The sequence below is a fragment of the Drosophila persimilis genome, unplaced genomic scaffold (genome assembly GCF_003286085.1).
Source record: "Drosophila persimilis strain 14011-0111.01,24,50 unplaced genomic scaffold, DperRS2 tig00000002-arrow-pilon, whole genome shotgun sequence".
Lineage (NCBI taxonomy): Eukaryota > Metazoa > Arthropoda > Insecta > Diptera > Drosophilidae > Drosophila > Drosophila persimilis.
This window is the reverse complement of record NW_020825289.1, coordinates 18,470,653-18,483,020: the sequence shown is the minus strand read 5'-3', so window position 1 is coordinate 18,483,020 and position 12,368 is coordinate 18,470,653. Positions and strand designations below refer to the sequence as shown.

General features: G+C 53.3%; 4 protein-coding genes across 4 annotated transcripts; 2 read left to right on the top strand and 2 right to left on the bottom strand.

Annotated features, from left to right (window-relative positions):
* Positions 1 to 400: 400 nt before the first annotated feature.
* Positions 401 to 1,351, top strand: LOC6592582 (trypsin zeta). The gene has a single exon (XM_002017711.2). It carries the CDS (start codon positions 412 to 414, stop codon positions 1,252 to 1,254), a length of 843 nt encoding a protein of 280 aa, XP_002017747.1. The 5' UTR covers positions 401 to 411; the 3' UTR covers positions 1,255 to 1,351.
* A 759-nt stretch (positions 1,352 to 2,110) lies between these two features.
* On the top strand, positions 2,111 to 2,973 carry LOC6592819 (trypsin eta). Its single transcript, XM_002017712.2, has one exon. It carries the CDS (start codon positions 2,152 to 2,154, stop codon positions 2,971 to 2,973), a length of 822 nt encoding a protein of 273 aa, XP_002017748.2. The 5' UTR covers positions 2,111 to 2,151.
* Positions 2,974 to 3,115: 142 nt separating this feature from the next.
* On the bottom strand, positions 3,116 to 4,058 carry LOC6592820 (trypsin-7). The gene has a single exon (XM_002017713.2). The coding sequence runs from the start codon at positions 4,041 to 4,043 to the stop codon at positions 3,234 to 3,236; it is 810 nt and encodes a 269-aa protein (XP_002017749.2). The 5' UTR covers positions 4,044 to 4,058; the 3' UTR covers positions 3,116 to 3,233.
* A 496-nt stretch (positions 4,059 to 4,554) lies between these two features.
* Positions 4,555 to 11,353, bottom strand: LOC6592822. Its single transcript, XM_026985377.1, has 8 exons — positions 11,164 to 11,353; positions 10,510 to 10,608; positions 10,237 to 10,446; positions 9,474 to 9,584; positions 9,081 to 9,410; positions 8,539 to 9,014; positions 8,221 to 8,475; positions 4,555 to 8,153 (listed from the first exon to the last, which is right to left on the bottom strand). The coding sequence occupies exons 1-8, from the start codon at positions 11,336 to 11,338 to the stop codon at positions 4,890 to 4,892; spliced, it is 4,920 nt and encodes a 1,639-aa protein (XP_026841178.1). The 5' UTR covers positions 11,339 to 11,353; the 3' UTR covers positions 4,555 to 4,889.
* Positions 11,354 to 12,368: the final 1,015 nt, after the last annotated feature.

Below are 12,368 nucleotides of genomic sequence, written 5' to 3'. Positions count from 1 at the left end.
GGTTCTAGCATTTAATCTCATCTCAGCAGTACTGAATCCTCCAGTTACGGATGTGGAGGAAAAATCAGCAGCACCGTAATCTGCGCTGCTACCGGCTGTGTACTTTCATGAGGATAGTATGTAAAATGTTTAATGGGAATGTTTGGTACGAATGCCGTATGTACGTGTATTTGCTAAGAGATTTTTAAGGTTGTACTCTCTGGACTTTAAGAACGGTTTCTATGGTTTTTGTCGTCCAGTGTTATATTCGCTCATAAAGCGTATCGCCCGGAGTATTGCTCTACAAGTGCTAAAGGTATCCAGAATAAAATTTATGGTACGAATATAGTTGACCGACTGCTTGATAAGCCTTACAATAGTCGGTACCGCCGCTGGGACTATCAGTCCTCGATTCTCCGCCAACTGTCGAACATGTCGCGCTCATTGCTGTCCAGCCTTTGTGCCCTGCTCTGTCTAGTGGCAGTGGCCAGGTCTATGCCCGTGCAGGAGGATGAGGTGACCAGCCAGGGCCCACGCATTGTGGGCGGCTACGTGACGGATGTGTCCCAGACGCCCTACCAGATCTCGCTGCGGTACAAGGGGATTACGACGCCAACGAATCCCTTCCGCCACAGGTGCGGAGGCTCCATCATCAGCAGTACGATGGTCGTGACTGCGGCCCACTGCATCATTGGCACGGTGGCCAGTCAGTTCAAGGTGGTGGCCGGGACCAACCTGCTCAGCGGCACCGACGGCATCATCGTCTCCGTGTCGAAGATCATCATGCACGAAGAGTACTTCTCTGGAGCTGCCTATAACAACGATATTGCCCTGCTGATTGTGGATCCGCCGCTGCCGGTCAACAACTTCACCATCAAGGCCATCGAGTTGGCCTCGGAGCCCCCGCTGGCCGGTGCCGTCAGCAAGATCAGCGGTTGGGGAACCACTTCCTCGGGCGGCGTTGCCTCCAACGTACTGCTCGCCGTCGATGTCCCAATCGTGAGCAACGAGGACTGCAACAAGGACTACGAAGACTTTGGCGATGATACCTACCAGATCACACCAGCCATGCTGTGCGCTGGCGTACGTGGAGTGGGTGGCAAGGATGCCTGTCAGGGTGACTCCGGCGGCCCGCTGGTCGTCCGCGATCAGCTCCACGGCGTTGTTTCCTGGGGCAACGCCTGTGCCCTGGCCAACTATCCCGGTGTCTACGCCAGTGTCGCGAACCTGAGGCCCTGGCTTGATTCCAAGATAGCGGAAGAAGCAAATCTCTGAAACATAAAACATCATCTAATCTGTAAGCACCGCTTAATCTCATGTCACATGAGGTTATATCAATAAATGGGTATTTTATTGGCCATGAAGTTTCCAATTCAAAAGAATTGTTTCTAAAGATTGCCCCAATCGCATTTGGATTACATCCACATAGAAGCGATTAAATCAACGTGGTTGTCACTCGTTTGATCAAGACATCAAATCCGAAAATACGACCAGAAGCATAATCGTTCAGTTTTGTTTGCCAATTACACATATGTGGCATGCATTTAGGTTTAGTACAAATTTCGTTTGCAAAATGTGTGGCATACTTCTCGGCTATCCATAGAAATTATACCATAATAATTCCATTTTGCGGAAAGTGAGTCCAAAGTTCAATCGCAATCTTTTCAATGGCAAAATCTACGCTAAACCGTGAGCAGAGAATGTTCATTTGTATATCTGATTGGGGTTGAAACGATAAAGTTTAACATTGATCTCATTTCGCATTGGTTGCCAAATCATAAAGATATAGATTACAAATCGATATTCACTAGTGAATCATGGGGAAGTTTACTCTGAAAACCATTTGAGAGACCATATCTCGGAATCCAAACAAGGGGCGATATAAAATTCGATTGTAGAGGCTTCATAGATAGATGGAGCTTACGTCTCAAATACCTTAAGATTAACCGAAAGCAGTCCGCAAACAACGTAATCGTCTTTATCTCGGTAGTATTCTTCGGTACGCGTTTCTAAATGAAGCTATCTAGAGCACCTCCCATTAAGATTAGCGATATGCCGCCGCCGCCTGGAAAAGTGCAACTTCGCGCTCCGCCCAGTCATAATTTATAATCAGTTCGATTCGAACCAGTTGCCTGTGCAAATCGACCGCCAGTCCACATCCGCAGCGGAACAATGTGCATCCGAGAGCTTCAGATGATGGGGCCGCTCCTGCTGCTGCTGCTGGCAGCAACAGGCTCCTCCGCCTCCGCCTCGGCCTTGGCCCAGCCGGAAGCGCGAATCATCAACGGCACCACAGTGGACATTGGACGGCATCCATACCTGGTCTCCTTGCGGTATCGTCGCACCGAGACGTCCAGCTACATGCACGAGTGTGGCGCAGTGATATACTCCGAGCAGGCCGTGGTCACCACTGCCCAGTGTTTGTGGAACCTGCCGGAGGGCACCAAAGTACTGGCCGTGGCCGCCGCAAACACCCGCAATGGCAGCGACGGACTTGTGGTCCCAGTCTCCAACTGGACGCTTCACCCCAGCTTCGACTACATCAGCGTCGACTACGACATCGCGGTTTTGATCCTGGATTCGCCCTTGAATCTAACCCGATTCGGCGTTCGCTCCATAGGCATTCGACCGCAGCGTCCGGCCGTGGGGCGGCTGGCCACAATAGCCGGCTGGGGCTATCGCGAAGAGGGGGGCCCCTCCAGCTACCGGCTGGAGCAGGCTCAAGTGCCCATCGTCAGCTCGGAGCAGTGCAACCAGATCTACGGCACTGGTGAAGTCACCGATCGAATGGTCTGCGCGGGAAATGTGGCTCAGGGTGGTATTGATGCCTGCCAAGGCGACACCGGCGGTCCACTGGTCATCGACGACCAGCTGGTTGGCCTCGTGTCCTGGGGACGCGGCTGTGCCCGTCCTGGCTACCCCTCAGTCTACACCTACGTGGGCAGCCTGAAGAGTTGGATCGATGAAACCCTGGCGGCCAGTGGGGCGCAGTGAACTAAGGAATTTTCTAGTTATCCGCTGATTGCTGGCCGCAATCGACGTTATCTTCAAGTGGCTACTGCCCACTATCGGCCCAGCTAGAGCTACCAATGTACACGGCTAATTCAATAAAAAAACTGTAATAAAACTAACAAAATAATTAGGAACCGTATCGCCAGTGCTTCGCTTTGGCTTCGAGTCAAACTGTTTTATGTAACATGTTAAATGATTCGCAAGATATATTCCAGTAAAACAATCCTCCGATTTCCAAAGATTTACAGAAAGTCGATTTTCCCCACATTTTCGTAGGATTCGATAGTCTCCAACAGCCAGCTGCGCAGCTCTGGCACGGAGGCATACACGCCCGGGTAGTTCTCTCGCGCACAGCCCGTACCCCAGGAGACGATGCCCAGCAGTTGATTGTTGTAGATTAGGGGGCCACCGGAATCGCCCTGGCAGGCGTCCTTGCCACCGCCGGTCACGCCGGCGCAGAGCATGCGACTGGTGAGCATTATCGAGTAGGCTTTCTTGCACTGACTGTTCTCGACCACGTTCACTTCCACCTCCTGCAGGATGTTGGACAAATAGCCGTTTTCAGTGGTGGTGCCCCAGCCGGTGACTATTACTGCTGAGCCATGCTCCGGACGCTCTTGGGCGAGTGGAATGGGATGGGCCAATTCGTTGAAGATGAAGTCTCCGTCGGTGATGAGAATGGCCGCATCGTAGTCGTTGTTGAGTGTCCTGTAGTTTGGATGAATGATAATCTTGCGGACCGGCAGCTCCTGCGTCTTTATGCTGATCATCGTGGAGCCGGCCACAATGGTGAGGTCTGCTGGGCTGTCCAAAGTGCTCACGCAATGGGCGGCACTGATGATTATGTTGGTCGAATAGAGGCTGCCTCCACAGCGATGATTGCCCCTGTAGCGCATCGAGATCTGATGTGGATAATTGATGACATCCGTATCCTGTCCGCCCACGATGCGGCCATCGGGCAGCGGCACTTGCACCTCAGCGTTGAGGTGGACGGGATCCGCCAGAGAGGCTCCAACTCCGAGCAAACAGAACGCGACCAAAATCCGTAGCATTTTCAATCAACTGACCGCAAGGCGAGAATCGCACCTAGATTTATAGATTCGCCTTATCGACTGGCTATAGATTGCGATTGGATTGACCATTATACCATTATCAAACATCTTGATAGCCGCGAAATCATGAAATAGACACGAAGAGTCGTAAATATAGGCGTCAGAAAGCGTCCAGAGCTATTTCCAGACAAAATAGTACTAACTGGCGAAAAGATATATTGTAAATGGAAAACCTATCAATAGAAATAACTGTTCCATTTTTGAGTCTTTTGGTATTACTTCTATATATATTTTCGCTCTTGGAATCGATCAAAACATCTATAATTTCACCGCTCAAAATAATCAAATCAAATTCATGTAAAACTACATATTAAAATATTTATTATAGATAACTATAGGTATATACCATATACATAAAACTGAGACTAACATTAAGATTGCACATTTCCGGCCCAAGACTGCTGACATTTATCACAATATACGCATCGATGCCTCTTCGATGCGATACGCTACGATTCGATAAACGATACGATAATATACGTTATAATATAATTATTGCACTTATATATCTTAGGGCTTGGCTTGGGTCTGTTGGTAGCTACATACTTATTGCACGTTGCATTTGAGATGCAGTTTCCAAGGAGTTCCATTTCTTATAGCTATCTTATTTCGATTAAAATTGCACCTTGTGGTTTGGCAAGAATTATTTGCGAAGTTATTGCACTGATTACTTCGGGTTAGCTTTAACCTAGTCTAGATGGAAGTCTTTCCTCTGTTCCATATATTGCACGTCCCTAAATCGAACTTAACCCTACTTTCCACTAACCTAACCTCACTTATCCTAACCTAGCTCTTTCTGATCATTTTGTAGAGAACAGAGTGGGTCTCTATGCTCTCCGCCCCGGACTCCCACATGTCCTCTGCATTGGTCTCTTCGTCCGTCTCGGACGATCCACAGCAAGTGCTGTGGCCCCGTCCGGCCTCCTCCTCCGAAGAGTAGGATGACATCGTGGTTGTGCTTCCGCGGACATTCAGCTCCTGGGAGTTTGCCTGCGAGTGGGAGCGAGTCAAGGTCTTGTCGGAGTCGGCATCGCTCAGATCGTCGCCGGCAACGTTATCTGGAGAGCGGCGGCTGTGGCCAGGCGAGACCATATGCTCCAGATCCTCGAAGCGACTGTCATTGGGCCCGCTCTCCTCCTCGTTGTCCTCTATGGTGTCCACCCGGATGATCTGGCCGCGCCCCGTCATCATCTTGAAGTTGTACCGATCGTAGACATTGCGCTTGTAGAGCTCTGTGGAGTCCGTGCTCATGTAGCCGCTGTCCAGCTGCCCGAATCGCTGCTCATAGTAGTTCTGACTGCCAGGCCCGTGTCCCATGCCAGCGGACTGCGCCGCGTTCTCAATGATAGTGGCGATGCCCTCATCTCGATCCAGGGCCTCCAGGAAGCCCGCAGCATTCTTGGTGCCGTATGTGGGGGCCGGGCTCTGGCTGGGGCTGAACTTGTTGGCCGCCATGGTAACGAACTTGCGCCACGCATTCTTCAGATCCTTGGCCTTCTTAGCCCGATCCTTCAGGCCGATGGCGATCTGCATGCCCGCCGTCAGCTGAGCCGGCTCTATCTCGCACCGGTAGACGGTCTGTACACTGCTCTGGTTGGCGTTTCCAGAGCTGTTGGCCGCCGCCCGCTGGGGATAGGCTATGCCCACGGGCACTCCTGCATTGCGGTACATCTCCTTGGTACGCTCCGACAGGTGACCGCTGCTCCGGTTCGATCGCGAGCTGATCGACAAGGCATCAAACTGGTTGAGATCCACGTCCTTCAGGCTCTTGGCATTGTTGCTGCTGGTGAACTCCGGTTCCGGGTTGTCCTTGCGCTCCTGCGCTGGCTCAGAGGCTTCCTCGCGCTGGTGACTCTTGCGGCGATTGAGATACTTTGTGAGGCTGTAGTCGTTGCGCAGACTGTTGATCTTCTTGTTGTACATCGCGTCGTAGTCGGCCTCCAGGTGGGACTGCTTGTGGGACTGAGACTTGCCGTGGATCTCCTTGGACTGCTTGGCATAGCCTCGCTCCTCAGTTGTGGCCGATATCGCGCTGGACATGGTGTTGTTGCAGGAGTTCTCGAATTCCGAAGTGACCCCGGTCACCTCCGTGACCTCGCTGTGCATGCTGTAAGCATCCTCATCCTGTGTCTGGCTCTCGCCTGCCGTTTGGGAGGGCGGCGGCGGCGGCAGTGGCCGCTTGCTCTGCGCCAGTGGAGGACAGTAGTGCTGATTGGCCTTTGGGGCATTCCTGTGCCCCAGTGCCTTGCTCTTCTCCTGCTGCTTCTCCACCGGCTTGGGCGAGGATATCGTGATGGTTGTCTTGTTCACCTTGTTCACATCCACCACGGAGTGGGTGGGCGAGGACTGCATGCCCCGCTGTCGCCGTGAGTGCTTCGCCTCAAGGGTGAGGATGCGGCCCTCCTCCTCGGCTGTCGGCTTCCTCTCGCACTTGCAGCTCTCCTGTGCCACCAGCGGGGACTCGTAGATCTCTCGTAGATTACGGAACGAGTGGCTAGACTTCAGAATAAAGGAAGCCGTTCGCGGCTTGATGGCCTGACTGCTCACCGGACTCCCGCGACTCAAATCTGGCAGGGAGTTGATCTGGTTGTAGTCCGAATCTACGTAGGAATCGCTGCTCATCTGCTGCTGCTGGCGCCCATGGCCATCCCAGGCGTTGATGTCGCAAAAGCTCTGCTTCTTGGGCTTTCGATCGAGAGTGTCCGGCTCGAACTGGTCGCTGTCCGTACGATCCAGATCGGAGGGGGGCTCGTGTTCCACCTCGATGGTCATGCTGCCCCGAAAAGGTGTGTCGTACTTGATGCGGGCCGCGGCCTCCTTCTGCCGCTGCTGCACCAACTGCGGATTCTTGCCGGCCAGGCGCTTCTTCAGATCACCCTCCTTGCGAAAGCCGTTCAGGCGATCGTAGACCGTGTGGCTGATCTCCAGCTCCTCCTCCAGGGGCAGGGCAGTGCTCAGGCTGGGGCTCAGCTGGGAGCTGACGTCGGATGAGGGCGAACTGGAGGAGTGGGAGCTCTTGCGCTTGCTCGGCTCGAGCCGTTCCAGGCTGTCCGTCTCGTAGTCCACGATCAGATACTGCGGCGACTTGCGCCTATAGATGGGAGAGTCTGGCTGGAATTGCTTCAGGGACTTGCGGCTGAGGGAGCTGTAGTCCGGCGTGGGCACCGAGGGAATGCTGCTCTGGGTGCTGCTGTAGATGTCCTTGATCTTCTTTTCGATGGTGCTGTCGTAGTCGGGCGTGGGTATATGAGCCCCGTACTCCCGCTTCAGCGAGTCGTAGATGATCTCCGCCGGCTTCATGTTCCGCAGCATGTTGTAGTGCTGCCGGTCAAAGGAGGTCAGTGAGGTGGGCGTGGAGTTGGCGGCTGCAAACTGGTCCAGTACATCGCTCCGCTTACGCAACGATTTGGAGCGACTGGAGCTGCTCCGCATGGAGCCGGCCGGAGAGTCCGCCAGCATGAACTTTGGATTGTTATAGATCTCCCCGCCCGTCTCCGCGAATCCGTACACATTGGCGGCCATCGAGTAGGAGGAGAAGCTCTCGTAAGAGTTGGCATTGGTCTTTCCCGGCTCTGGCTCTGGACCGGACCTGCTTGATGCTGGCTTTGGAGAGGGTGAGGATGTGGGGCCTTCGTCCGCCTTGACTGCCTTTTGCAAGGGCGGCGGTGGCGGCCGTTCCTTGGGCGCTGTTATCTCCCTCCTAAGGGAGCCTTTTGTGGGCGATCCCTTTGTGGGCGAGCCCGAGTTCTTCTTGGCCGCTGTCGGAGTGGGTCTGTCGAGGGTCTTTTGTTGCTGCGGAGAGTCCGAATTGGGGACACTCTGCAGCCACTGCTCGATGCTGTTCCGCTTGTCTCCCATTCCGCTCTTGGTCGAGAGATTCTGCTGGAGGGAAAGCTGGTACATGGACGGAGAGCTGCTGGACTCGGGCTGCTGCTCCTCGGGAATGATGTTGAGTGAGGGCTGGTAGCGCTTGGCGGCCATCTTGTACTTGGCGATGGCGATGACCTCGCGGATCTTCTGCAGAAACTCAATGGCAGCTTGCGGCGGCTCCTGGGGAACAGATGGAGATGGAGATGGATATATAGAGGCGGTCTTCCCCAAAGGGACTATGACTTACCGCCAGCAGATGTGGCTCAAAGTAGGCCGGATTGAAGTAGAGTTTCTTGCGCACATTTCCACTGACCATGGCCCGAAGGTTCTCCATCTTCTCTTCGCTCATCAGATCCTCAATGACGGCCACGTTCTCGGGGGGCAGGCACTCTTTGTCCTGAAGAAAGTCATCAGACTCCTGGGAGGCGTTCTCCTGTCCACTATTGCAGCTATTGGGCGTTTTGGGCGACTTTCCCAGCTGCGGATGCACCAGGACCGAGGTCTGGAGTAAGGAAACCTTCGTTTGAGGCATGCTAGCGGTAACAGAGAAGGTACTGAAACCCACCTTGATCTTCTCCTCCATCTCGCACTCGGAATTGGAGTTGGATATGTCGCTGGCGAAGCCCGACTGGTGCTCCCTCTCGCCCAGCTGGGGAAAGTGCTGCAGCAGGGGATTGTTCTTGACGATGCCCAGATCCTCCTTCAGGCCGGCGATGTTGGGACGACCATTGGAGTCGTTTCCGTTGCCCAGACCCATGCTGTTTGCGGAGTAGATACTGCCGACTCGGCTGAAGGGTGCTCCGTAGGTGACCTGGTCGTTCTTCGGGTAATTGATCTCGTTGGCCAGGTTGTCCAGTGAGTGACGGGAGCTGTGGCGCTTGCGCTTCTTCATGTACAGGTAGAGGAACACGGAGGCCACGTAGATGAGGCCCAGCAGCAGGCTGCAGATCCCAATCACCACATACTCCCGCATGGTCATTCCGTCCGAGATGGAGGCCAAAGTCGTGGAGTTGGCTGGCTGGAAGAAGACCTCTGGCACATCTGTGGGTCGCATGGAATGGGTAAACCTGTTGCTAGGTGCCTTTGCTTCGCCCGGGGAATACTTACTGTGCGCATACTTCACCGGACTGCCATTCACCCGGAAAGCCACACAGGGCGAGTGAACGTTGCGGGGCGGCATCAGAGGCTCTCCCTTGCCGTGGCTGGTGGTGGCATTCAGCGCCAACGTCATGTCCCGACACACCAGATGCACCACAATGAGGCGGCCCTGCATCTTCTGGCGCAGCTCCGGCTCGCCCAGCCACTGCACGAAACTCCGTCCCTCGTCGCGGAACATGCGGAACGGATAGTCCGTGTCGATGGGATTGCGCAGATCCGACCAGCCATTGGAGCCCAGGTACTGGGCCCCCGTCACCGCGCACACGGGAGTGTGAATGTCTGCAAGAGGACAGGGACAGTATATCTTTCAAGTGGCAACCGATGCTGCAACATTCGACTCACTGGCAAAGCTGATCTCTCGACTGGGATAGATGATCTGTCCGCGGAGGGGCAGGAACACGAATGGGATCTTTTCCGACGAGGCGCCGCTGACGAACGGCGACAGGGAGCACTCTGCAAGACAACGGGGAAGAGAGAGAGAGACAGGGGAGAGTAGGAAAGTTTCGTCAGTGGCTGCGATAACATCGGAATCGCTTATCAATTAGAGAAAATATTTCTGTTTACTTTTCCGCAAAGCTCTTACTTTCCGTCCGATGGGGGTATCCGACAGTCGGAGTCGGAGTCGACAACTCCGAGACTCTAAAATGGAATCGGAATTGGAATTGGAATCGGTGGCACAGCAGCGCGACTGTGTTTTTATGGTGGCAGACGGCGAAAGTTTCCTTTCATTCATTAGCCAGGCGCAGAAGAAAGATAGCAGCGAAACGATTTGTTCAATAATAATAGCATTTTTCCCTCTTTGCGTCACGTTTCGTTTTCATTTCATTCTGCAGGGCCCTGCCAACAATTTCTGCTGTTATTACAGCATTTCTTTCTTCTGGTTAATACTCGTCGACTGCCGACTGTCGGCTGTCGGTTGACTGGCGGTTGAGCAACCATTGTGCTCCCTTCCATGTGACAAAACAATGGATGGATGAGTCCCACACGACTGGGTGGGAACGACAACGAATCCCACTCCCACCGCGAAATGGAGCACACAATTTCGATACGATACGAATTAGCCACGAAATCCAGAAATGAAACCAGCTTCCGCATACAGACTTACCATGGATGTCGTCCACACAGATGCCCAGGTCCTCGCGGTAGGCCCTCAAGTAGGGCAGGCAGCGGCAAGTGCAGCCCCCATCCTCGTTCGCATCCTCCGCATCCGGCTGGGGACTCCTGCCTCGGCTCTGCTGCATCTTGAGGCGTCGGGCGAGCAGCTCCAGCTGACCGCCAGCCAACGAGGCCGTGGCCGTGTCTTGACCCAGTCCATCTATGGTTTGGGGATATACTTGGATTATGACAGGCTCAATCTCCATGGTAATCTGTTAGTTACCGTTGGCATGTCCATTCCCGTCGTTCGAGAGACGCAGCAGACCCGCCGTCCCGCTGGAGAGTCCAATGCAGGTGTCCGCATTGCACGCACTGCTGATGCCTGTACGGGAGGTGGAAGAAGCGAAAGAGAAACGTTAAGATGGATTGACTCTGGCCATCACAACAGAATCCCCGAGCCATGGATTGACGTCTAATAAGCCTGGCCGGGCCTTACTGGCGAAATTAATGCTGCTGTCAACGCATCATCTTGGCTCAGCCTCGAACCGCAGCAAAAACACCAAGAAATCAAGGGAGAAAGCCTAGCTTCGGGGACCGAAACTTCAAATACCCTTGCAGACCGGTTCTTCCTACACGTTTTGGTAATCGTGCTTGAAAATTATTCAAAAGGATTATGTATCTATCCATTTCCTGGACTCTCTCAAAGAAAGCTCAATCTGGGACATTTCAAAGACTTGGATAGATACTTCCGATTGATGTTGGTTAGCAAATAATTCTAAATATCTGTAGAACTATGGGAGGCATTGAACCAGGCTTAATGACAGACATAAAGAATGCTTATAGTTTTACGGACTTTACGGACTTCTTGAAGGGTATCAAAAAACACAAAACTGGGCATGGCACTGACATCGGCCTCGGCATCGGGACTGGCACTCACCGCTCGTATGGAAGACATCTCCGTCGTGATGCCTTGTCAGATTGATCAGCTGGCCGTGGGGTTGCTGCAGATCCTCTAACAGTAAACTTTCGGGCACCAGATCGCCAGCGGATGGGGGGTGTCTGATAAAACTGTTGCCGCTGTTCCCATTGAAGTTCCGCATCCGCTGCGGCATGGGTGATCGCGGCGTCGAGGCGGGCGTGGCCGATGGGCAGAGGGAGGCGAGCAGGAGGAGCAGCGGTAAGGATTTGGTGAGCCACATCTCGGCAACAGCAACATAGCTGATCCGGGGAACACTCTGGGGGATTGTCTGGGTCCGCTCCGGCTGAAAGTGGAGAGCAGAAAAGACCAGGCCACTAATTAATTACAAAGAAATCCTAATTTGTAGTCTAGAGCAAGGCGAAACCAGCCCGCGGTTGACATTCTTTTGGGGGCCCCGGCCCGGCCTGCCCGGCTAATGAGGCAGAAATTGTTGTGCCCCGTCCGTGGCTGGAAATGGAGCAACATCTACATCCAGTTGCTGTTGTGTTGCCTCCCTGTGTCGTTAGCTGCTAACGGACAACATTTAAACAAATGTTGCAATTAAAACTCGTTCTGCCAGCAAATATATACTTATAGAAAGAGAGACATAGAGCGAGAGAGGGGGCAAGGTGCAGCAGAGGTGGAATTATGTTGCACTGGCACTGGAGCAAGTGCGTCGCAGTGAGAAAATGTTGCTTCTGCCTCTGCTGATGCGGCGGCTGCTGTACCGCTGCGTGCCGCTGTGAGTGCTGTGTCGTTTACCGTTACCAAATGCTGCTGCACTTGGCTTAGAACACCCCGTTTATACCGCTAATCAGTTGCACTTTAGCGCTTTAGCTGCTTTCGGCCAGCCAATTTACATAAATATTTCACACACACAGCGGCGTCGGCAGAAGCAGCGGCGCGCGAGAACAACAAAAATCAGGCAAGAAAAGCTTGCGTCGGGTCTCAAGTCTTTCGATACCCTTTCCAAAAGTCCACGGCCAAAGCAGCACGATGCATGCAGCAAAGAGAAAGGCCTGTCAGATTGTGTTTTGTATAAAAACAGACAGACAGCAATGGCTGATTAAGACAGATCAAGAATATCGAATACGAATTATGGGTTTGCTTCCCACTCTGCGTGGCAAACAGCTGGCTTAAACCGGAATACCCTTCCCCTGCAGAGAGTATACAAAAAATAAGCA